Source organism: Zosterops lateralis, assembly GCF_965231275.1.
Source record: "Zosterops lateralis genome assembly, chromosome: 1".
In the NCBI taxonomy this organism is placed as follows: domain Eukaryota; kingdom Metazoa; phylum Chordata; class Aves; order Passeriformes; family Zosteropidae; genus Zosterops; species Zosterops lateralis.
Genome location: NC_139762.1, coordinates 63,696,994 through 63,723,319, shown reverse-complemented (window position 1 = coordinate 63,723,319; position 26,326 = coordinate 63,696,994). Strand labels below are relative to the sequence as shown.

Genomic DNA, 26,326 nt, shown 5'->3' with positions numbered 1-26,326 from the left:
CATGTTGATGTATGATTTAATGCCCATATGAGTCTGCCAACCCTCTCAGTGTTTTTTCTTTAGGCTTAAAGTTGGGGGGTGGGAAAAGACAGGACAGAGTGAAAAATTTTCATGTAGAGTGTGATACAATAAACACTTTATAGTGATTGTAAACATACTGTACTAGTGCAGTTCTTCTGTTCCGGGCATCAGTGTGAGGGCATGTAATTCACAGTACTTTTTTTGGCTTTTAGTAATTCTTTCCTAGAGTCAAAAGTGCCTGAGTGCGCAGTCTCAGTTCTGACTCAGTCTCATGCTGTTAGTGATAGTGGCATTTTAACTGATACTGAAGCAAGGACAGAAACTAACATTTAAGAGGAAGCAAGAATGACAGAAATGCTAAGATGAGGAGAATAAAGAAGAAAAATGCTAAAATGGTAGTTCAGAAAAGAACAGAGTGTGGGGGAAAATAATTTTATACCAGAGCTGTAGAAAGACTACTTGACCACAGACTGAAAATGGATAAAGCTCCTGTTTCCTGTCAGACCAGCTTGATTTTCAGTCTAAGCTGCTGAGTGACAATTTTCCTCTAGTCTGATCCTGTGTCTTTTAATTAACCAGTGTTGTCATCCACATCTTTGAGATTCTGATGGGAGCAGCAGCTCATCTCTGTTGATTTGCTCAACACTCTGCATGCAGAAAAAGCAGCAGCTGCTGCTGGTGATCCCAGGGCTGATTTGTCTGCATGTTCCACTGGAAATATTTGCCTAAATGAAGTAAGCTGTGTGAGGAGGCACCTAGTCTAATTGGAGCATTAGGTCTGTGCAGTAGGTGGTAGGCAGCTGGTTTTTTGCTGCTTTTCTGTCAGCTGGTAATTTATCTGTGACATGTATGGGGTTTTGATGGATGTAGGTAGTGTAACTGCATGGAAGAGCCATTTTGTGCTGGTACAGTGTGGCCGTGCTGTGGCTTGCAGTGTTTTCAGTGCTTTGGGCTCTCACACTTTGAGTAGCAGCTGCCATGGATCTCTGCAGGGCTCCTGGACAAGGCCTTGATCTGAGTGGCACAGACGACTCAGTTGTGTTACCCCCACCTTTGCAGCTCCTCATTGGAGTGGTTTCAGCTGTGCTCAGTGGCAGCACAAATCATAGCTGTCAAAATCACCTGCTAGAATCTAATTTTTGGGAGTCTTCCAACACTTTCAGTGGATAGATGTAACAGGCATATTCCATCCTTGCCAGCAGCCTGCTGCAATTCCAGTGAACTGGAATTGCACAAGGTTTCACTGATAGAGTTGTAGCAGTGCACCCCATGGGAGATTATTATCCCCCACTATCATAAGATTCTTATTTAGAGGTTATCATAAAGTCATTCTATGGTGCTCCTTGTGTTAGTCATGCAGGCAGCTACACACAGCAGCTGAGGCAACATATGTGTAAGAGACATCTCCTCTCTCCTTCCTTCCCCACTGAATGGAATGGAGCAGCCTCAGAGATGCTGCAGCTCCTTCAACCCCAATTTACCAGACAGGCTAGCCATGCTCTTCCCTCTCTTCTTTCCCTTCTCATTAATCCAGTGGGGTAGCTGTCAGTTCAACCTGGCTGTACATCAGAGAGAATGCTGTTTTGGCAGCAGTTTGAACCAAAAGGAAAGGTTTTGCAGGCAGAAGTGAACCTTTGGGAGGTGAGCTGAATGATGCTGTCACAGAACAAGAAAGACTCTTTTTCCATTGTAGCTCATGGTTTTTGCCAGGCAAGAGCAATTATGTGAATTTTCATATATATATATATATATAGGTATACAACCTGGAAATGTTTCAAAATGCTTGGGTAGGTCTTGCCCCAGCTACGAAAGATTTAAATCTAAATAGAAATCAGAGATAAGAGGAAATGATATTTCTGCCCATGAGAATTTCCAAGATCTCAGAAAAACATTTCTTGCTCTAATAGGAGGAAAACTTAAAAATCTGAGATAAAGTGAAAATCATGTAATAGGTGAAAATGTTTTGCAAAACAGTACAGCAAAGCCTATAGTCCCATTTAAGCCTATGGCCTATTCAAGCCAAGGGGTGGTTTAATTTTAAACCAGATTTCTGTTGTAGTTACAGCATTTTTTAATTACACCTTCGTTAACTGTTTAAAACACATAGTTTTGCAACCAGCAAATAGATTTTATTCTTTTTAATATTACTGGGAAAATATTTACAAAGAAGTTCCAGCAGTTTTTCCCAGATGTAAATGTATTCAATGATTTTTGCCTCCAACAGGTTCAGGTTTGAAAACAAACATTTCCTAATGTAATTTTTCCTTGAAAAATTCCTGCCATTTTTATTAGACTCCGTTGGTTCTTACTTAATTTTAGCCAAAGGGCAACAGTGACTTATGTACCTTATTTCAGTTTTAGTTTCACTAAGCTTAGAGCAGAGTATTGTCAAGGTTTTTTCTCCTTAGGAGTTGAATAAATTCTGACCAATTATGTTGTTGTTTTAGTCATTTAGTCATCCTGGTTGTATGATCTCATGATCATTCCATATTTTTATAACGTGTCCATTGTACCAAAGTGATTATGTATCACCCATTGCAGTTACTTCATGTTTCTAAGAAAAGATGTCATTCATCCATAAGCACAAGAACAAAAGGCAGAAGAAACAGCATTTTATTTCATATTTACCATAAGGAGTCTGCAAGTCACTAACCACATATGAATAAGAAACCAAACTAGATTAACAGATGTAAAGTCATTACACATTCAGAAGAAACAGAGTAGGCAGAGAAAGTGGTAAGCAGATCAGAAGCTGGAGAATCACTTGGTCCAGAACTAAACAGGCGTAAATAAAACTAGAAAAAAATCGGTTTTCCTTTTTGCTGTAGGAATGGTGCTGGTGAGTAACACTCTTGGGGCTGCAGGGGAAGCTGTGGAGCAGTGGGATGCATCACGTCTGTACTCAGCTATTGCTTCTGAAACTCTCAAACCAGACACAGGGTGCCTCCATGGTCAGACCTGCCTGCCTGTCCTGTCAGTGTTCCCTGTTTGTCCTGGTTGGAGTGGACGTCTTGGTGAGATGAGGCAGTGTTTTGCAAGGGACTCCTCCAGGAGCTGTCCTCTCCCAAGAAAGTTTCCCCTTTGGGTTCTGCTTTGCAGTGGGAAGATCTGAGCCTGTTTTAACTGTTTTCTTCTCTGGGAGAACAGCACCTAAATTCTGGCTTGAAGGAGAATGCACAAAGGTTTTGAGCACTCAGATCCCAGGCTGCATCTCTTTCTTTCCCCTAGTTTACTTGGAGTGTTTCTGAGAGGTCCTTAACTGATGTGGAAACTGAAATCTGGTCATTAGCGAGGTATCCTTGGATAGAGAAATTTTCACACTAGGTCTTGCCTTAGCCCCAGCCAGGGAGTAGCACTTCAGAGCCCTGTGGGTAGTACCCATTGAAGCTCCTTGGCAAACCTTGGTGGGACATGTCTGTCCCAGGTTTGCTGGGCCCTGTGCAGTGCAAAAGGCCCTAGTTGGTAGGAGAGCTCTGTCAGTAGAGGACACACAGTTCTGAGCTGGATTTTCTGGCATGGGTCCAAGGAATGCCAATAAAATCTGGAACTGCACTGTCATTTATTTGTGTGTGAACAGAGCTGTACAGCAAGTTGTACCAGCCACGTATAGTGTAATAAAATGAATTTTAAAGGTCAACATAGCAGCCCACTAGTGTTAAAAATAAAACTTTCAAAAGGTGAATTTCTGTGCTTAGAAAGTTGTGGAGTCTCCTTTTGTAGCTGAGTTGCAAGACAACAGACTTCAAATGAACCACTAACTTTTGATTGTCTTTGCCCCACTTTCTAGTTCTGACCAGTGGATAGAGCTAAAGTCAGCTTTGATGAAGAAGGGAATCAACATTTCTCTTTCAGGCTGTATAAACAGGCAGCTGCTTGAGTATGCTGAAGTATGAGGAATGTGAGCAGAGAAACAGCAGAAGTGAGTGGAAATCTCTAAGAAATACCACTAATACACTGGACTGCAGTTCAGCATTTTGTTAAGGGCATCATTTGTATTTATACTGTCAACAGAGGGTGGATGAATGGAGCTACAATAAATTATACATACAATTTGAATTTTTCAGTGTGCTTGAGACATGATTCTGTTTCTCCAGCAAAAAAGATGATGTTTTTCTGCCGTTTCAGGGATTAGGTAAATCCCCATGAGTGATGACAACAGACAGAACTAGGGCTTGCAGAAGTACAGAATGGAAAATATACTTGACACTTGTGAGAAGTGAACTCTGAGCTGGTAGTGTGGTTAGACACGCAAGCCTCATTTCACAGTGCTGAAATATTGCCTTCTCATTCTCCTATCTTGAATCATGAAACCCCACACTCTCCTAATGATTCTTTCAGAGGGAACAGTGAAATTATTCATATAAAGAACCAGAATTGTTCAAACCACATCCTTTTTATTTATCTAGATCAAACTACAACTTCTGCCAAAGTTTGGATCATTTGGGATAAAATTCTCAGTGTTCCCAGGCTGGTTTTCTTCTCCTGCTCCTTTATGTTCTTAACCTTCTTCTGATAGCCTGCTTTAAAACTGCATAGCTACTTCTGGTGTCAGAAATCACACCATGCTGGGTGCTCCCATGTATGGAGCATGATGCATGGAGGAGAGGCTCAGGAGGGGAAATTTCAGGTGATTTGTTGCCCTGATGCCAGCAAAGGAGGTGACTGCAGTGAAGAAGGCTTGAGCAGCTGTTCAAGCCAAACAGAGAAAGTTGGGCCTGGGCAGAGGAGGAAGGATTTGTATTGTGTCTTGAATGTGTCTTGAATTGTGTCAGGGCTGCAAGAGAAGGGAGGTGAAGTGAAAAGAAGGAGCTTCCAACTTTTGGACCCGTTTGGAGAAGGATGAGAGATGGGGGCAAAGGTAATGAAAGAGCCAGAGTGCGTAAGAGCTTAGATAATTGAAAGGCCCTTAGCTCAAGACTGAACTTCTAGTGAAGGAGGCTGACTTCAGTGTAGAGTACTTAGAGACTGCTTGGCTGGTGTCCTACACACTCTGGAGTGCAGGAGGCCAAGGACTAAGAAACAGGTTGCCTTCAGACATCTTTGCATCTCTTTGTCTTTTTTAATTCTATTAATGCAATAAAAGCATGCTGAGTAGTTTTTCTCTTACAGTCAGCGAATCCATGGTGCTGTCATGCAGCAAAGAGTGATGTTCAGCCATACCTCACTGTTCACTTCCCAGTGAGCTGCAGTGTGTAAATCTCACATGGTAGCCCTTCGACATGTCAACAGCTGTTTCCTCAGAAGCTGTGTGTTTGCTAGTTACTTGGGTGCTCTTCAGCACCATCCATCTACAGAGAACTTCGGGAAGGGATCCTGGAGTTAATCATGGGCTTCTGTGCTATGGTCAGAAGTGGAGTCAGGATCAGGTTTTGGTTTGGGGTCTTTTAAATGCTTTTGCTAAGTGCATCTGAACTGCAGACCTTTAGCTAAGTGTTGGCCTTACACTAATGACCCTTCTTGAAAGTCTTTGTCTAATTTGCCATTTGTATCATGGTTTGTGGTGGTGGCCATAGAAGATTTCAGGGTTTGGGGTTTTTTTTATCTGAAGAAAAATAGTGACTTTTAGGCTATCTATAGAAGAGGCACTTGAAGTTCCTACAGAAAATATTTGTGCTCTCCATAATAATAGAGCATGAAGGGTTATAACATCTGATTTGCATCACTGGGGGAAGGTGGGGAGTGAAGATGCTCTTGGGCCATGTCAGTCAGGTCTGTGACTGAAGATTTGCACCAGGATATGTAATTTGCATTACATAACCATAAACACTATTTTGAAAAAATCTAAAGTGCTTCATATTTCCATGTTACTTTTATGGACTTGCTCAGAGTAATCTGCCATCTGGTATTTTTTTCACACAGGGCAGAATGAGGTAAGGGGGGAGAGATGCTGACTGCTTCCATGCTGTTGCTCAGCTTCCGCTGAGGGAAATGTAACACCTTTCCCCTTTCCTTAATGTCCAGCCTGGCTCCTTGCATGAAGCTCTTCACATCAAAGTCAGAGCTGACTCTCAAGGCCTGCTTTTTGGAATAGTTATGAAGCAGCTTTCTTGTAGTGTGCTGGGAAAAAATGCAGTGAAAGTCATTCTGATGACAGCTAGAGGGAAGCAATAACATTCTTTGCAGACTTCACATGCAAAGACTAAGAAAAATAAGTGCAAGAACTGTACAAGGGAGGGGGCTGTAGTCAATGCTTGAGTGCTACATGCCTTTAGGAAGTCTTACGTTTATAAATACAAGGGTCAAACATATTTCCATTACCAAGATGCGGCCCTTCTTTTTTCTGGTTTGCTGTTTTTTTAAAATCCTATTTCTGTTCTGCTTTGGTCCCTTCTGTCTGGACTAAGTTGTGGCAATGTACATGGTAAGTGCAAAAGAAAGGGGGGAGCAACCTTGCAGCAAAATGAGTTGAGTCGATCCTGCCACAATTCCCTTTTTTTCCCCCCCTAAATAATCAAATTGTTTAATTAGTCATTGCTCTGGGGAAGTTCTCTACTCAGCTTCCTGCTGTCTGCACTGACTTACAGGGCTGCTCTCAATTCCGCGGTCTCCAGCGCCAGCGTCTGACCTCAGCACAGCTCCCAAGCCCTTTGCGCTCTTGGCTTTGGAGGCTGTGGCAAAGATGTGCTTGTGCCTGGGCTGCGTGCAAAGCTAAAACCCTGTTCAGAGCTTGAGGAATGTTAGATTATCCTTTTTCTTCCAGCCCCAGCGGCTGATGTGAGCATGCTCTGTGCATGCATGGCACTGGCTATTTGCCAGGTTTAGAGTAATTTTTTTTTTTTTTTTTTTTTTTTTTTTTTTTTTTTTTTTTTGAATGAGTGAGTGAATGAATGAATGAATACCTGATTAAGTTAATGAAGCTGAGCCAATGGTGGGAGGGAGCGACTTGGCTGCTGCCTGCTCTAAGAGATCTGGCAGCACATTAGACTTGCATAACGCTTTATAGCTCCATGCTGCGCTCCATATGAGCCACAGGAGAGGGCTGCAATAATTACTCGGCTCTCCGATTCAAACCAGCTGCAGGTAGCTAGTCATCCTTTTGTCCATTTCACTGGTGTCGGGAGTCACTTGTCTTGCGCCGTGGATTTCCAGGGGCAGATGGGTAAGATGCTTTCACAGAAGTGATCGCAGCGGTGAGAAAGCATGTTCATGACTCAGTGGCTTTTACAAAAGGTCCATTCAGGTTTCCAAGATGTGATTCACTGGACCCACAGGTTCAATGCAGGAATGTTTTTAGTTCCTGAGTTCAAAACTTCTGTATAAATAACCTTGATGGGAGGTGTGTGATTTTTTTGTTTTCTTGTTCTTTCTTCACCCTGCTGGGAAAAATAGAGCCAAAGGTTTTCTTGTATCTGGGGTTTTTTTTTGTGAGAAAAGTAATTTTTAAATCCTCAGAGTTCCTTTTGATTGTTGTTTAAGGCAAGTTCTTTCTGGCAGCCCCGGATGGTACATACCTTTGTTTCTCACATACTTAAATTAAGAGTACTGGCACTGCCTGTTAGCACACCGCCTTCATTTGTCAACGTTCCCTGCTTGAGAGCAACGATGATGATTTGCATTCTTAGTTGGAACGGGTGTTTTTTTTAATTGCAACTGAAGCTTGTGACTGTGGAACCTGCTATGTTTGTATAATCCTGCATTATTTCATTTTCTTTTGATTGTTTTCTGTGTTGCCTAACCAGAACAGTTGGGGCAATCTCAGCCTACCCATGCTGGCCTCAGTCAGGTGATGCTGGTGATGGATGTGGGCTCTGTGCCCATTTTATCTGCTTGCTCCCCATTAAGCAGGAGGGAGGCTCCCCACTCACTGAGTCAGGAAGAGCAACTAGTCACTTGGTTTTGTGGGCTGCGGGGCCTGGGGAAGTGTTCCAGAAAGAGAGAAGGTGCAGAAGAGTTGATCTGGCTTTTTCCTTGCTCTTGTGTATTCCTGCATGTACTGACCCCTATGACACCGCCTGTGCTGAGATGGTCAGCGTGAGGGTCTCTGCAGGATGAGTGGGTGGGGCTGCAGGCCACACCCAAATGTAGCTGACTGGAATGAAGAAGAAAAAAATTAAAGAGTTAGAGAAAAAAAAGGTGCCTGAGGAGCACGTTTAACTTGTTCTCTGTCTGCAGCACTGGGGGTAAGTGCTCTGTGCCTTGAGATCAGCATGAGCTGCTGGCTTTTCTGTTTTGTCCATAGTGATGGTCAGTCATCCTGATTTGGAAGGGCGCCAAGGCAGTGTGCTGAGGCAGTGAGCAAGAGCTGGTGCAAAATGACTTCAAGTTAAAGCTTTGCTGAATGAAGTCTGAGAGAAGGCAAGGTGTTGGAATCCATTTCGAGGGGAATTTAACATCAGTTCATGTTTCACACTTTACAGATGGACTAATTATAGTCTAATTTGCTGGCACGTGGAATCTACCAGAGAAGCAGTCTGCAGGGAAGACTTCCAAGGAAAGGCACTGAGCAGATGACCTTTCCAAATCTTCCCCTAAAGCCATGCTCTCACACTGTCCCCTTATCAGCCAGGCTTAAGGGCACACTCCTCCCTGGGAGCACTTGTGCTTATCTGTAAAATGGCTGCTCTGAGTTGGCTGCTGCTTGCTGGTGTTTCTGGCTGGATCTTCAAAGGGGTGAAACGCCCCCGGTTTCTGTAATTTTTCGTGGGGGTCTCATTCAAGTCTCCTGGCAGCGAAGCCAGGCGTCTCTCTTAATTTGTTTTGCAGAAGGTGGAGAGAATGTTAGCACGCATTTTCAGACACATGGAAGGAGACCTGTGTGACATATCTGCAGTACAAATGTGTTCATACAGGCATGACAGTTTCTGTCACAAGTTAAAATGAGTGGCGAGTGGGTGTTGCTACGTTTATAGTCACTCATGTGAAATCTTCAATGGAAAATTGTGTAGGCAGCTCCCATTGTAGCCACATTGTAGGCACATTTTAGATAAATGAAAAACATCAACAAAGTAATTTCTGTATTAGACTTGTTTATAAATGAACTCTATTCACTCATTTAAGCTGCAGAAGCGCCTCTAGGGGATGGCTGTGAGAGTAAAGGGTGCCACTGAGCACTGTCAGATGTCCTGCTCTGGCAGCAGTTGCTGCAGAGCAGGAGATAAAAGGTTGGGTGCTGTGCTGGCCACTTGTGGAGTTGCATAGGTGTGATCCCCCTTTCTGTCCTGCTGGTGGTGGGGTTGAAGGAACACTTTAGTTTACATGCGTTTGCTCCATGGTTTCTGTGCTGCCACCACAGACTCTGGGTATGTGTCTAGTGGAATGCTGACTTCTTAAGCATCTTGGGTTGGTGGACCTTATGTCCTGGCACAGCCAACTCTGAGGCTTGAGGAGCAGAACTTTGGAGGGGTTTGGCAGGCCTCTGTTAGGCTGTGAGGGCTTCAGTGTGGCATGGTGGTAAGTCATCAAGCTGCTGGAATGAACTTCAGCCATGTGGGACTGCTGGAATAATCTCCAGCCATGTGGGGCTGTGCAGCTGGCAGTCAGCCTGAGCTGAGACCCCAGGTCTGAGCAGCCCCAGAACTTTCTTTTGTGGCTGCAGATGGAGCTGCTTCTTGTAGGGTCAGCTGAGGTGCACTTTCTGCCGTGCAGCTGAGAGAGAAAGCTGTGCATCAAGCTGTGCACACTCAAATGGCTTTGCTCCAGGGCTCAGACCCTCACTTAGCAGTTACATCCTTTCCCTTCCCCCACAGAGGCAGAAGGCTCTGGAGTCCAGCATTTCACCCTCAAAAAAACCTCACTGTAATCAGCACTGTCAGCTCATGCATTTTTATCTATGGATATCTGATGCTATTTCACAAAACTCTGGTTCCTGGTGTCAAATGATGAGATGGGAAATTCCACTTTTAGCTAAACTAGTAAGTTTCTGATCTTCTGGGCTGCAGGAAAAAGCTAGAGACCCTGAGACTGAAAGGCCTCACCCAGCAGAAGGGCAAGTTAAAAGAGGTAATAATACTACCCTTCACCTTTATACTTTTAATAAATCTTTTTTTTCTGTGAACCAGTATTGTGTGTTTCAGAGGCAAGAAGCTGGCCCTGACTCTTGACATCTGAGAGCCCAGGTCTGGCGCTGCAAGGTGGGGGATTTCTGTGCCAGGGAGTGAGGGTGCTGCTGTGGGGTGGGCTGGGAGGGTAGCAGGATGGCCAACACAGCCAGCCCTCCAGTGTCAGCCCTGACATGAGGTCAGCTTGCGGCTCTCAGAGAAAATGCTTCCTTGCTTTCAGCCTCCCTGGCATCTTGTACTGCATGCTCTGGTACTACCTCTCTGCAAGCCATGCTGGAAGAAGAGGGATCACCTTTGCTAAAAGCTTTTTTTTCTATATAAACAAAGGATGTAAGCAGCCATGAATCCATTTAAACCATCTGTGGTACTCACAGTCCTGCAAGGCTTATATGTAGCTGCACCACTGTGTGTGTGCACAGAAAGGACAGAAAGGTTTGCTGCACACCCAGAGCACAGAGTGACTTCTACAGATGCTGAAAATAAGGGCATCTCTCCTGTTGTAGAATGAAGTGATGGCACCAGATGATCTGATGGCAGAAACATGCAAACTTCTGAAAGTTAATTCCACCTCTTCATTAAGCAGTTGGTTTAACCAAAACCAAAGATAATTCTAGCACCATGTTCCTGTGCAGTTCACCAGCACCTACCAGGCATAATAACTATGTGTTTTTAACTAAGCACAATCTAACCATAGTAGCACAGGAGGCATGTGCCCTGCTTAGAACATGCACTTCTCTCCTTATCCTTAGAATTCAGGATAAGTAGTAGAAACAGTTAATCAGTGGAGTGGCTTTCTAATAATCCATTTGTATCACCTGTGCTCATGAATGGCTGTCCTGGGACTCCATCATCTGTCCATCCTTTTGGGAATACATCTTACAGTGAGAACCTAAACTTTTTCCTCCTAAACTTTCCTCTCTCAACTCTGGTACCTACATGCTTTCATGAAATAAATGGGAATGTTGACCCTTTGGGCATCTCATATCTGGTGATGTACTCGCTGATGTTTGTTCATATCACTTGCTTTTTGTCTTGTGTGGGGTCTGTCTGATCTGACTGGGGACAAGGAGGGACATGCAGAACTGCTGCTCACTGTGCCCGAAACCTGTAGCAATTTGCTGTGGCAGATTCCCAGAAGTATAATAAGAACTAACACTGCACTGGACAATCTGTCTTGTGGATGCAGTGTTGATCAGGAATCTTTTCCTTTTGGGAGGAGAATTTCAAATTTTATTAGAGGTTTTCATGTTCCTTATTAATGGATCTCTGCAGTTGGCCCTCCCGGGAATTCTGCCAGGGAGCTGTGAAATTGGTCGGGTTGGACAATAAACTCCTATAGCTATTGTTGGCATGCGCTGAGCTGCACATGGCAGGGCTAATGGAATCTGTAGCGGTTACAACCATGAATATGTAGCTGGCAGCGGGCAGGCTGTAGAGCGAGGGGAGGGGAGAAAGCTGGCGTACAGATCTGAGAGCCAGAATGCAGCTGCGGAGCCCTCTGCAGTGTGTCTGCCTTTTCCTCTCTTTGAATCTGATCCTGCAAGATGCCAGCCTCCCAGGAGGGGAGGGGAGAGGTGGGACGAAGTGCCTCCCTTCTCACTCATTTCCAGCTCTGCCGAAATTACTCACTCGTGATAGGATGGGCGGCTGATTTGAGGCGGGAGCATCAGGCTGCGTTGCTGCATCTGCCCGGTAACACCCCAGACATAAAGAGCCGCGTATCAGGCTCGGCTCCGCGAATGTTGCGTTAACATCAGCGTGCCGGGCAGGGCAACAGTGTCTGATGGAGGAGAGACACAGTTTTTCTAGTTCACGGATGAATGTGAGAGTTTGATGGTCATACCTGGCGCTGGAAAGTGGAAGTTGAAAAGTCATAGTACTGTGTGTGTTTTTAGGATTTGCCATCAAAGAAGCCTTTTGACAGTAAGTGACTGGTTTAATTGAATACCCCTGAAGTTGCAGGCGGACTACTGCCCCACCTTGAGTGTTTGCTTCTTGCACCACCCCTTCCTCCTGGTGGCACATGATGTGCGAGCTTGCTGGCAACTCAGAAAAGTCAGGGACCAGAGCAGGATGAGGCACCAAACTTTTGGAGGTTTAGAGACCCAAAAAAGTATGTTAGCTGCACCATGGAGCAAAGAAAGTACTGGATTTCTCAAGGCAGTGAAAGTCCCACCGTTTACATAGCCAGGTGCTGCTGCCAGGGTTTGTGGTTCTGGCCCCAACTTCCCTGCACCCCAAGACTCAGTCCTAGGTGGTGGGACACAGCATGTCGCTGTGTTTGGACATTTGCATTGCTGGTTTTACCTTTGCTGCAATGAACTCCAGCTAAATAAAGGAGGTCAGCATCTGAAGCTATAACCCAATATCCTCTCCTATGTTTTAAATTCATTAGATGAAATAAGTAGAAAAATGCTGTTTTGGGAAACAGTGAGATTTAAAGTGCCTTGCAAAGAGATGCTGGAGTTTTGCATGAAGATGCACATCCCGAGCTCCAGTGAGCAATCCCTCTGGGACCAGAGCAAGCCCAGATGGTGACTCCTCCAAGTGATTATTTTTCTGCCTTAAGCCTTTCCAGGAATTTGTGTGTGGGCAGACTGCCAGCGGACACTGGCTGTCCAGACAGTTTAGCAATGTTCCATGTGTACTCACTGCCAGAGATACCAAAGTCCAGCTGCTCTCCCTGATCTCTTTGTCCCTTTTACCTTCCCAGCCATAATTACACATGCCTGCACGCACGCACACACTTGTGACACACACAGGAGCAAAAAATCACCTGGTGTTTCCTACTCATTTGTATATCTTACAAATTGTGATTGACAGCTCTAAAGTTAAAGAGAAAGGAAAGCCTCCAGCATCAGAAAAATGACTTAAATTAAAAAAAAAAAAGCCAAAAAACAAAACAACCCCCAAAAAACAACCAAATCACAAATCCTGTGGCATGCTGCAGAAGGCAGGCATTCATCTTTCTAGGACAGCCAGCAAAAAACTGTTTAACCAGGTCTTGTACCTCTTGCCTTTGAGACAGTCTTGTTTGGGTTATCTCCCTTTCATTGCTTCCCAAGCAAAATCAATCCTATCTTACCTTTACTGTTGCTGGAACTTGAATTATGTTGGAAAGTTACTGTTTTACTTTTAGATCTTGAAGTAGAAGTAGGCTGTTTTATGCTGCATATTTGCATTTTTTGCAAACCCAATCCTATGTCTGTTAAGAGTTCAAAGTCTCACTGTGAAGTGTTTGGGCTTGGAAAAGTGGGGCAGTATTCACTGCTCTATGGCTGTCTCATCCCTTGTCTCTATTAAATTTATTCATTCCTCCTGTGTTCTCCAGGAGATCTTGGGCAGCCCTTTTGTTACTGCTAAAGATGAAGTCAGCTGTGTGAGAGATTTACACTGAAAAACAAAAATGCATGACCCAAAGAGTTAGTATTTGGTATTTTTGAAAGATGTTAACTTTGACATTGGAGGCCACCCAAACCTCAGTGGTTCAATGCTGTTTAGCAGAATAAAATCTTTGCTTCAGCTCCTGCATAATGAAACCCCATTTCATAGAGCTTCACAGCAGTACTTTTGATGCAGAGAAGCTGAACCCAGATGCCTCGAACTTTTGGAACCACTGGTTTTGGAGAGCCTGGTTTACCCATCACAGCAAAAGAGCCTGTCCCTATTCAGTTGTGTGTACAAGCTCCCTGCTCTGTTGCAGGCAGAGAAGCCAGCCCTCTGCCTCTGCTCCCAGCTTTTCCTCGTGGGAATGTGTTTAAATTCTGGATTTGCAGCTCATGTTCCAGAAGAGATTGGAGGATGGTCCAAACCCAGCACAAGCTCCCTGTGGCAAGGGGAGCAGGATGAGCACCCCATGCTGAGGTTGTCCCTGCTGGGCAGCTGCCTGGTCCAGGATCTGCTGACTTACCTACCCAAGCCGACTGCCCGGGGCAGAAGGCTACAGGGAGCTAAAGTTAACCAAGGATGACTGCGCAAATGTGAGCTCGGCAGTTTTATTTTTAGTCGAACTTAAAAAGAAAAATCTGTAAGTCATGTGTAATATAATAATTTTAGCTGTTGCCAAGACACGCTGAGCAACTGTTAGGAGGAGGGGAAGGCCTGTGCTGATCTAGCAGGGACCCTGTCTCCTGGCTGCCCTCATCGCCACAGTCACGGTGCCGAGGTGATGGCGCTGACAGATCAGGGCAGGTCAGGATAGTGCCGGGGCTGCTGTGCTCTGGGTGTCACCGGCCCTTGCACATCTGAAGCTGCCCTGAATTCTTTGATCCTCCCTATCTCCTCAAAGCCAGGGAATCTACCCTGAAACACTGCTTTACCCTCCTCCCCCAGCTCTAGCTATTGGTGTTTCATTACTGTTTATCAATATTTAAAGAATGGAATAATTAACTTAAGACTGATTGTATCAAACCATTAGAAGGTTTGAACTTTTCCTGCAGGCTTACAACAGCTTGGAGGACCATAAACGTAAAAAGTGCTTTTAAAGATAGGTTTAATCTGAGTCTAGTGTGTCTTCAAAGTACTTCATACACATATAAACATCAGGCTTATTGTTCATTAGAAGTGAGGCAGCAGGGAAAGAAATCCCCCAAAGGAATATTACTTGCCATAAGATAAGTATCATTACTGCTGCTCAGCATTCCCCTTAAAGCAGGCTATATCCTATTTCCATCTTCTTTCACATCCACTCTTAATTCTTTCTCTCTATTCTTCTTACATGTAATGCATGCTTTTCTTGTTGAGCTGCTGCTCATGTGAGGTGCGTGGTTTCTCATCACCCATTCCTTCACAACTTTCAAAACAGCCAGAAATGCAGATGACAGGTGGTGACTGGACAGGGGCTGAGGAAAAGTTTCACTCTCCACAAAGACTGATTAGGCAAGGTAAGGTAGGTTTCAGGAAGAGAGTAAATGTGTTTTAGTTACAATATTTTCTTTCGCAGGTAATAAAAGAATTAGGAAGGCTTTGTTGCCTTTGGATGAAATAGGTGATGCAGAGAAAGCAACTTACTTGCTACAATAGCAAAATCAGCCCAATACAAAACTGCGAGTTTTTACAGTGGTGGGGGCTCATGATTTGGATCAGGAAGCTCAAACAAGCTTTTCCAAGCAGTTCTGGGCAGGTGTTCCCAAGGCTGAGTAGTTTGCTTAGTGTTTGGACCTGTGGCCATGGCCATGAGTGTGGTACCCGCAGCCTCTGTGGTGCAGCAGTGGCTAAAACAGTGAGGTTGGATCCTGCCAGAGATGGATATGGTGCCAGCACCTGGCTCTGGCCTACCTGCATGTGGAAGGGAGCTCCTCCCAGCAGAGTCCTGCTTGGACACCTGAATGTGAGGCATCAGTAGCAGAGCGAGTTCAAAGCACTGGGTCAAAAAAACCCCACCAGACATCAAAAACCTGGCTCAGATCCATCCCTGGCTCTGGGCTGCTGCTGTAAATAGATCGCGCGCTGAGGTTCATTGCCAGACTGGGAGATGAAGCACACGTGTCCCGGTAACGAGCTGTGGTGTGGGGACAGGAGGCAGCTGCTGCCTTCACAGCCCTGCGTGGTGTCACATGAAGTTGTCCTGCTGGTGTCTCTGGGGTTCAGGGGTTTAGGAGAGACCCACCTCTGCACCACTCACAGTGACTTGTTGCTAACAATATTTTGTGTGTGCCTGCGCCTCAGGGCTCCCTGCTGTGCTCCCGTGTTTTTTTAGGGCATGTTAGGGTGAAGGCAGTGTCGTCATTGCAGGGGAAGAAGAGGCTGAAAGAACAAAGCAGGCACCATAGAGACATAGAGGGTTTTTGTAGAGGAAGGAGAATGGGCCTTGGGAAATAAATGATTGCTGTTAAATGTGCCACATTATGCCCAGGTTATTCCTGATATGCCTAAATTTTTAAATGTTTTCCTGATGCATTAGCAGACATGCCCAGGATTTTTCTGCTGTTTACAACATAGCTAGCTGTCAACTGCTCCTTAATGTGAGTGGCAATGCCTGACCATTTTTACTTTTTTTTTTCCCAGAGGTCTTTTTCCCGTTTGCTGATTTGGGGTTTCTGCTTATTTGTTTTCATTTCTAATTGCTGATGATATGACTTCCGTCTCCCTTGCCTACCCTTTCGTTTCAGAATCCAGAGGAGCTGTCGCAGGATCGTGCTCACAGGGAGATGATTCCTCATGAAGTCACTGGATCCCCTGCAGAAATCAAATGTGACTTTCCGTTTATCAGACTGAAATCAGAGCCAGCCAGACAGTGAAGCAAGCACAGTGGAGGGGGGACGGCGAAAGATGAAATCCAACCAAGAGCGGAGCAATGAATGCCTGCCACCTAAGAAGCGAGAAATCCCTGCCACCAGCCTGCCTTCGGAGGTGAAGCCAGTCCTGCCAAACGAAAACCATCGTGCAGATAACCTGGCATGGCTCCCCAGCACACCCAGTGGCCAGGGCGGCCTGGGGGGCCGGCACCGGCCCGGCGGCACCTCCTCGGTGGAGGCAGGCTTGCAGCAGGGTTTGCACAAGTCACTGTCTGCAGGGCTGGACTATTCCCCGCCCAGCGCGCCCAGGTCCGTTCCAGCCTCTACCACTCTTCCCACGGTGTACTCGCCCGCCCTCTCCCAGTCAGGGACCCCGGTTTCCCCCGTGCAGTACACTCACCTGCAGCACACCTTCCAGTTCGTCGGGCCCCAGTACAGTGGGTCGTACACCGGATTCATCCCCTCGCAGCTGATTTCCCCAACGGCCAATTCTGCGACTGGTGCCGTGGCGGCGGCCACGGCCGTTGCGACCACTCCATCCCAGCGCTCCCAGCTGGAGGCTTATTCCACTTTGCTGGCCAGCATGAGCAGCTTAAGCCAGCAGGGGCACAAAGTTGAGCCGCACCTGGTCAGGACGCCTGGACTGATTGCTGCTGGGTCTCCTCCACCCGCCCAGCAGAACCAGTACGTCCACATTTCCAGCTCTTCCCAGAGCACTGTCAGAAATGTCTCTCCTCCAACCATCCCAGTCCCCCTGCACCCACATCAGACAGTGATCCCACACACCCTCACCCTCGGCCCTTCCTCCCAAGTGGTGGTGCAGTACACTGACTCGGGGGGCCACTTTGTCACCAGGGATCCCCCCAAGAAACCCGAGAGCAGCCGGCTGCAGGCGATGCAGGCCAAGGAGGTACTGAATGGCGAGATAGAGAAGAGCCGGAGGTACGGCATTTCGCCTTCTGCCGACATGGGTCTAGTCAAAGCAGGCAATAAACCAGCTCCCCATCATTATGAGACCAGGCACGTGGTCGTGCACTCGAGCCCCGCCGAGTACGGCGTGCGGGATTCCTCAGGTGTCCGAGCCTCTGTCATGGTGGTCCCCAACAGCAGCACGCCCACGGCAGACATGGAGGTGCAGCAGGCCTCCAACCGCGAGACCTCTCCTTCAGCCCTCAATGACAAGGGAAGTTTGCACTTAGGAAAGCCAACCCACCGGTCCTATGCCTTGTCTCCGCAGCAGGCTCTGGGCCACGAGGGGGTGAAGGCGGTGGCCACGCTGTCCCCTCACACTGTCATTCAGACCACCCACAGCGCCTCCGAGCAACTCCCCGTGGGGCTGCCGGCGACAGCTTTCTACACTGGGACCCAGCCGCCGGTGATCGGCTACCTGAGCGGCCAGCAGCAAGCCATCGGCTACCCCGGCAGCCTGCCGCAGCACCTGGTGATCCCGGGCGCCCAGTCCCTGCTGATCCCGGTCGGCAGCGCGGACGTCGAGCCGTCGGGAGTCACGCCTGCGATCGTCACGTCGTCTCCTCAGTTTGCAGCAGTGCCTCACACGTTCGTCACCACCGCCGTCCCCAAGAGCGAGAACTTCAGCGCGGAGCCCCTCACCACCCAGCCTGCCTACCAGGCCACCATGGTGCAGGCGCAGATCCACCTGCCCGTGGTGCAGTCCATTGCCTCCCCTGCCGCCGCGCCCCCCACGCTGCCCCCTTACTTCATGAAGGGGTCGATCATCCAGCTGGCCAACGGGGAGCTGAAGAAAGTAGAGGACTTGAAAACAGAAGACTTCATACAGAGCGCGGAAATTAGCAACGACCTGAAAATAGACTCCAGCACTGTGGAGAGGATCGAAGACAGCCATAGCCCGGGCATCGCCGTCATACAGTTTGCGGTGGGGGAGCATCGAGCACAGGTAATGGCAGCACATGATGGGCTGGGAGGGTTGGACTGGGATGTGTGCTGTGGCCACATCACAGCTCACTTGCTTTGGATCCACTCGGGCTTGTTTCTTGATCCGTCTGTGATTCAAACTGTAGACCAAAAATCATCCGCCTCTATGCTGGGGGAGCCATCAAGTCGCACTGGTGATAAATGTAGACTCTTGGATATAAAATGGGTCTCTTTTATAGCTGGAGAACTCACAGGAAGACTTACATGATTTTCGTGGTGTTTGATTAAAATACCAGATAGTGTAAGGAGTATGAAAGTTACATTTTTCATTTTGATAGGTGATTTTTACAGTTCACACCAGAAAGGTTGTAATAGAATCAGATCAAAACCTACCCTAAAGAGATAGGTAAGGCACAAGACAGTGAATTTCCATTGGCTTGAAAACTTGGAGCTGCCTGGGAATGGTTCTCGTGCACATAAGTTACTGAAATGCACTACAGAGTTTTACTGAGGCTTTGCTTGAACATGGTTTTAACATTGCATGGATCATGTAAATTTTGTGGTCAAATGCAATTTGGAAGGAAAAACCTTCTAGGTGTTTGGGCAGGCTGTGCTTTTGACCTTTGTTTCTCTGTTTGCAAAGCAGGAAGAAAACCTGTCACTTTCCAGAGGTGTTTTTAGGTTGAGAACGAGTGCATACTGATTTTAAAGTGTTATCCTGATGCTGTCCATTTTCTGAGCAATTTAGATTCTGTTGGTTGATGCTGCAAAGTAAAGATGTACTGTGTAGTGTTTGGCTTTCTGGAGGTACTCAGTTTAGATAATCCTGTCACAATCTTTCTGTTTTGGTGCGAGTGCTGTGGACTCCACACCTCTGATGCTGCAGCCTCAGCACTGGAGAAGCAGAATGAGAGGGAGGGAGAATGAGAGGAACTGGACACAGACAGAGGTGGTAATACACCTCAGGCTGATGCTTTGGAGGAGAAAAGCAAATGGTGATGGTACCGAGGAGCAGGTCACACAGAAAATTTCTTACAGTCTCAGCAGCCGGTGGCCTGTCCTTCCCCAAGTGCACATACATGTAAATCACTACATGTGGCATGTCCTTCTCAAGTCAAACAGGCAGATTCCCTATGTGGGATTCCCTGTTGTTCATGAATGTGCCTGCAGCTGCACAGCTGATTGAAGTTGAGCCTCTGGTGCTTTCGGTATAGACACTCGATTTTTTTCCCCCCTGCTTAACTGTATTTTGGCTCATCTCAGGCTTCATGGTTAGAGGTACTGTCCTTGGATCAGGACCAGTTACTATAATTTGCCATGTGCCTTGAATAATGAGATTTCAAAACTAGCAATCTCCACTCGGCAGTTTTCATCTTGCTCACATTTCTGTGCCTGCAGCCAGGCCATCGGTGTCTGTGCAGCACAAGAGGTACAAATGAGCAGGTAGCGTTTGTGTCATGTCTCAGTCGCAGCGCTGTCAAGGCAGGCAATGGGCTGCGGTCCTGGGAAGAGCTGCGCCTTTGCAAGGGGTGGAGTGCCATCCTCTGGCAGAAAGGGAGTGAGTCCGCGGCTGTACAGATCCAGGGCCTGGCACGCGGGTCTCACCCAGCACAGTGTCACCTTACAGAGAAGCCTGTCGGCAGCGGGCTGACATCATTGCAGCCGAAATACTCTACAGCTGTGTTTCCCACCGGGGATGCTTCCAGAATGGAGGGCGAGTCACACAGAGATATGATTAGAAACGGGGGTTTAATTTAGGTTTCCTGCAGATCCCAGGACTTGGGTCTGTTCCCAGATCAGCTGTGTGCCTGCTATGCAGGGACAACTGCTTGTTTTCCTTCACCTTGCGGTGCGCGGAGAGAAAGAGAGAAGAGAGAACACATATTTCTACATGCTTGAAGTCTCTGTAACCTCACTCTTAGCCTGCTGTGGCACTCTGGAAGTATTCAGCCTTATTTCCAGGTGTGCAGCAGTCATTGCTCCTTAGGAAACTGCCTGTGTGAAGAGGCTCGGTCTCCTCACTGAAGGAGCAGTACTTGGTCGCGCTGCTCTGAGTGCTGGTGCTGTGGTGCTGCTGTGCTGAAATAGAGCTCTTGACTCTGGAATGCAGGGGGATAGAGCTGCCTGTGTAGTGCAGCTCCACAAAGTATTCCATTACAATGGAGCTTCACTTGCATATGTGCTTCTGCAAGGAGGGAGTTTTTCGAGTGGTACTACCAAGGGAGTGTGACTTGTAAAGAGTAAGTGCCGTACAAAAATAGAGTTGTTATCATTAGCTTTGGCTCACTTACTTACTCCTCCCAGGGATCTCTGGGAAGTCATTATAATATTGATGAATCTGTATTTTCAGGCTCTGTGCAAACATTAGCTAATTTTCTCACCAGTTGAGGGACAGAGGTAGGAGGTTATTTTCAGCTGAGCATATACCACTGTAATGTAAACAGGGAGGCACCGTGCAGCTACTGTTGTGTCATGTCATTGCAAGCCCCCAGCTGGCCCTCCCCAGCAGAGCACTTAGGCAGAAAGGGGTCATCTTCCCTCCTTTTCCAGTCCTCCAATCACCTGGAAAATCCGTCCCTCTTCCAGGTATGGGAACCTAGAGGAAAATCAACGCATCTGAAGGCCTTAATAACTGAAATAACTGAACTAACTGTTTTTACCCCTGGAGGGATGCTAGGTTTCCATTTCACAGCATCCCGGTTCTGGATTAAGAAGCTAAGTAAGTATCAACTGGGCCAGAACCTAAAGTCCAGCTGCCTCTCCTCTGCATTCAAGGTGCCTAGAAGACAACACCCATGGATCTACATCTCTTTGGAATTCCACATATTATTTTTGTAGTAAGAATTTCATCGTTATTACCTGTCCATCCTTTGCTGCCAGGAGGACACAGAAGCCAGTAATTCACGTCCCTTGATATTAAGGTCAAAGCACACAGGCTATGCAATATAAGTTCTCTGAAATGCTGCATTTCAGTTCCTAATAATTTCTAAAGTATTTATTAAACGGAAAAGATGAGCATACAGTTCTTAATTTCCCTTTTTAAAAAAAAATCAAAAACAAAAAACCAACAAAACCAGACTGGAATCATAACCACTAGAGATGGGAAAGTCCCATTAGAGCATCCAGTTAGTAGCCCTAACTAGTTTAGTTTAGTGCATAGGATTTTAGACCATCATCTAGTTCAGTTTTCCCCTTACACCTTTCAATGCACACACAAATGGTTACTTTTTCTTTGAGCTCCCCTTTTCATTATCTTTGTCACTGTAATAGACACAGAAAGAGATGTTGACTCAGTTCACTGCTGCAGATGGAGATCTCTACCAGCCTTCCCCTCATGTGATCTCTGGTCACAGGACAGTAAGTCCTTCTGTCTCCAAGTGATTGGTGGCTGTGGTCTGTTCACACATTACTGAGTTCTGGGAGTGCAGCAGATGACCCAGCTCATGTGATAAAGGCGGCAGCCTGTGGTCTGCTGGACGAGAGGCGGCTTCTCTTGAGAAATTACGGGATTGCGTGACTGCAGAGAGCAGCAGCCCCTGATGTTCCAGCCCTGCCTGCCTTTGCTGTATTAACCGTGGACTGAACTGGGGTAGATGTAGCCCTGGGGGGGTGCCCAGTGAGACCACGTTCTGGAGAGTGGTTCCATGGCTGCCTACAGCCCCAGAAATCTCTTACAGGAAATCCACTCCTGTGAAGGCTTTGGAGTGCGGGGGGAACATTAGAAGGCCTGAATAGGGGTGGTTATGTGGGAGCATGGCATTGCAGAGACTTCCCTCTCTGAGGAGGAGAGCTTCTATTCTGTCAGTCCACCCAGTTGTTTTTTTGGGCCTGAGGAGCCTTTCAGCACCCACAGTAAGGCCTTCAGTGGAGAGCTCTGCTGCTTAATTGCATATTGTTTCCAGAACTGCTTCCTTCTCTTTGTTTCCAACCTGCCACTCCTAGTTTCATCACATTTTAATGGCATTATGGAGAAAAATGCTTAATTGGAAAAATGTATGTTTACATTTATTGAAATACTGTTCTCATGAACCACTTTCATTAGGCACTTTTTGCTTTCATGCTTGTTATTTTGGTTGCTGCAGCAAAGCAGGAGACTAAAGTTACTGTGTTTCTAAATGACAGGAAGGGTGTTTCCTGGGCATCAGATCTGCCAGGCCCTAGTATCTGTATTCTAGCTCCAGCTGTCTTAAGCCTGTCTTGCCTACTGAGTTTGGCTGAGAAATAAAAATTACAAAGGTTTATAGAAAGTTTCAGTAGCTGCACTGAAGAGTTTCGGGTGTTTTCACTAGTCAGTGTTAACAAACAGAGATATAAATGTAGCTTGCAGTAGAGCCTCAGTATGCTTTGAGGGGAACCAACATGTTTGTTTCATACTTTATCCTCTTACTAGTAGTTAGAAAAGTTCCAAATTTCCTTCTCTCCTATAGTAATGGGGGCAAGGGTGGGGGAGGAAGCTTTTAAAATAAGGGGGTTTATGTTTTAATGCAGTGGTCAGAAAAAATTTTGTGGGGGTGTTTTTACTGAACTTTCACACTTCAAAGGTCGTAAACTACTATTGTTTTTAAAAGATGTTTGCCTCAATTCCCTCCAGAAGCAGACAGCTAAAACAGGGCTTGATAATCCATGAAGGAACCCATTTCAAATCAATAGTGGTACATGCACAATGTGATCAGATCGTGGAGATTCCAGCATTCCACCATCTTTGGTGTTATTCATGACCACCACTACCAATTCTGGCATGTGTTTCAGTGATCAGCCCTTCAGGCAAGTGTTTTGAATGCTACATTAAAAAAAAAAAAAAGCATAATGTGTGGTGGAAGTGTGTTGATGTCAAGAGGAACTTGTGTGTTGGTGACAATGATGGACGCAAGCAAGTACGACTCCCACAGATATAAATATCTTTTGACAAGAATGGAAAAGTAGAAAAAGAGAGAGAAAAAAGCAGCAGGTAGGGAGAAAGAAAGAGGTAAGAAAAAGCAATAAAAAGGAGAAAGCTGTGTCCATGCTGATCCATGCCTGGAGACAGCCTACAGTTCTTGGGCAGACAGCAGTTTCCATGAAAGTCCATGGGAGATTCTGGATACTCAGTACTTCTGATTAGACTCCTGTTAGACTGAGATGTCCATGTATGGAATAGGAACCCAAGCTCTGGGCAAATATTTCTTCAAATCCTGGTGCTGGAGTGTTTTTATCCAGCGACATGAAGGGATGGGGCTTTCATGATTACCTCACCCCACTTTCTCCATAGTTCAGAGCTTAAACCAGGGCTCGAGTCAGGTCCCTTTCCACTACTGCAGTGTGTATAGTTTGACAGTTGGCAAGTTGTTCTGGTTGGAAAAGGTTTAGCATGACAAAAATTGATGTAGTATCTTACGCCTCTAAACTGCTCCTTTTGAAATTCCTTGTACAGTGGCTTACTGTGTTGGGCAGGTGGAGTGGCAGGATAATGGATGCAGTGCTATCCACTTCTGCCTAGTTGCAGAAGTACATAGCATATATTTATAGACTCAATTAGGTTTTTTCCAGCAGAACCAACCCTTTCATAAACAGCAGTTGGCTGCTAGTGTATGGCATGCACTTAGTCAGAGGCACCGTCAACATCTGGGAATCCTTGGTTCCAGAGCATCCATCTCTGAGCTGTTGGACATGCCTGGACAAGTGTTCTTGCCCAAAAGGGCTGTAGAGCTGGTGAGGTGTGAGGGGCACTACCAGGGCTCTTTCTTGCAGGGAGGGCAGCTGTGGGGGTGGCATTGCTAGCAGGGAAGGGGCAGGGCTGCTGGGGACAGTGCTTCCATACTGTCCAGCCTCGTCTGTGAGACAGACCATGCAACTTCATCCCAAGGTTCACACTTAATATTATGAACAAATGTGTTGGAACACTGGAGTGCAGTGTGCATCTCAAACTGCTCCTGTGTCAAAATGCATTTTTAATGATGCAAAACCAGGGTGTGACAGCTTTACTTGTCCCCAGAGGTAAGAGGTGGTTTCACAAGCCAGCTGTGATGTTCCTTTTAAGTGAGTCCGTGGTCCTGGAGAGGGAAGATTCTCTAGGCAGCTGCTATAGTCTATGCCTCCTGAAAGGCTCAGAAAATGAGGTGAGCACATATATTCAGGTGATCTCCTATCCTTTTGCCCCTACCAAATTAGGGTTACACCATCAGAGTGGGATCCTGCCCCCATGCCTGAGAAGAGCTCTAGAGGACATGAGGACGGTGGGAGCACAGCAGTGGGTATCTGTTTTCAGCACAAGCCAGCCTCTTGCAGTCACAGACCTCACTGGTGTGACAGGCAGCAGTCAAAAACACATGCCAAGTTTTAAAGAAGTATTATTCAGAATTTCCTGCTCTCTTTGTAGTGTGCTGGGGAGCGGGGGAATCAGCCCCATGGGTTGAGAATCACATGAGTCCACATCAAGTGTTTGAGCCTGCAGTGAGTGCTGGACTGCTACCACGTGCAAAGATAAGTGGGTGTTTTACTGTGTTTTTATCAGGTGTTTTATCGTGTTGGGACCTCAAGGCCCAGCATTTGCAAGGTCAGGGAGCAGGGGGCACCTGTTGTTGGTCTGTTCTGGCTATGGCAGCTCCCTGTAAGATGGTTAGATAGGGTTCCTAACCAGACGTGTCTTTAAAATGGGGTGAAGCAGGGGGAAAGAGGACATGGTACAGAAAGAGGATGTGGTACAGAAAAGGAGACGGGGTACAGGACCTGCAGGAGGAGGAGGGATGACCACCTCCCTGAGGAAGTGTAGGAGGTAAACTCTGCAGCAGAGTGGAAGACCAGAGAAGGGAAAAAACTGGACTGGTAACAGACTATTGGAGGAAGGCAGGCTCTCACTTGCTGCTCTTATGGCTGCAACTCTGTATGTGCTCATGGCCTTCCCCTGGCAGTCAGAGTGCCTTCACCTTTTCATGCTGCTCAGTGAATGCTTGTTCCGACAGAGGTCAGGATGACATTCCTGTGATGATTTTAGGAAATCGTAACAGAGCTGAGAGCTTCTCTTGAGCCATCCTCTGGTTGGAAAGAATCTTTAGATTTGAATTACAGGTCCTAGGTACTGCAAGAGGATGGTGGGAAACACCTTGCCAGACACCGAAGCTGTTCTGGCTCTTATGCCTGTCTGAGTGGCAGGATAAAGGTAAAGCTTGATTCCTGCTGAGGTTTGTGCTATGAAATACTGAACTCAGAGAAACTATGAACAGCTGGGTGACAAGGACTGATGTGAAGTCTGGTGACCAATATTCTGATTTTGCAGAAACTGAACATCACCTTTACAATTCCAGCTTTATCCCTCTCCACTGTAGCAAGCATTGCACACGTGTGAGGGCTCACAGAGTGATCTCATGCTCTCCCCTCTCTCTCCCTCTGTCTCCCTGTGTTGTCCCCTCTCTTTCTGCAGGTCAGCGTGGAAGTCTTGGTAGAATACCCTTTTTTTGTATTTGGACAAGGCTGGTCATCCTGCTGCCCTGAAAGAACCAGCCAGCTCTTTGATTTGCCATGCTCCAAACTCTCAGTGGGGGACGTCTGCATATCGCTCACGCTCAAGAACCTGAAGAACGGCTCTATTAAAAAGGGCCAGCCCATGGACTCAGCTAGTATCTTGCTGAAGCATTCAAAGAATGACAGTCTAGCTGGAAGTAGACACAGGTATGCGGAGCAGGAAAATGGGATTAATCAGGGAAGCGCACAGATGTTAGCTGAGAATGGTGAACTGAAGTTTCCGGACAAAATAGGATTGCCTGCAGCACCTTTGCTCACCAAAACAGAACCCAGCAAGCCCCCAGCAACGAGGAAGAGGAGGTGGTCAGCCCCTGAAACAAGAAAACTAGAGAAATCAGAAGAGGAGCCACCTTTGACTCTTCCCAAGCCTTCTTTTATTCCTCAGGAGGTTAAGATTTGCATTGAAGGTCGATCCAACGTAGGAAAGTAAAAGTTGTTTGGGGAAAGGAAATTAGGCTATCCCTTGTCATTTTTATCCAGATTACTGTACTGTAGACTAAATAACCCAGTATTTACATGTTATCATCTTATTTTAGGTTTATGTTATAACCTTGTTGTTATAGTTGCAGCTGGTATTATGCAGGAGACTGGTGCATATGTTTTTCCACAAGTGTTTGTCAGTGACTAGGTTTATCGAGAGCTACAGAAGGGGCAGTATCTGCTTCACACACCCTTAGTGGA

General features: G+C 46.4%; 1 protein-coding gene across 14 annotated transcripts in view; it reads left to right on the top strand.

Annotated features, from left to right (window-relative positions):
- Positions 1-26,293, top strand: part of ATXN1 (ataxin 1) — a 214,799-nt gene extending 188,506 nt beyond the window's left edge. For all 14 annotated transcript variants that reach the window (XM_083856487.1, XM_083856489.1, XM_083856485.1 and 11 more), the window contains 2 exons: positions 16,130-18,170; positions 25,545-26,293. In XM_083856487.1, coding sequence (XP_083712613.1) covers positions 16,290-18,170; positions 25,545-26,075 — 2,412 coding nt within the window. In that variant the 5' untranslated portion in view covers positions 16,130-16,289 and the 3' untranslated portion in view covers positions 26,076-26,293. The remainder of the gene's footprint in view (positions 1-16,129; positions 18,171-25,544) is intronic.
- The last annotated feature ends 33 nt before the right edge of the window (positions 26,294-26,326 follow it).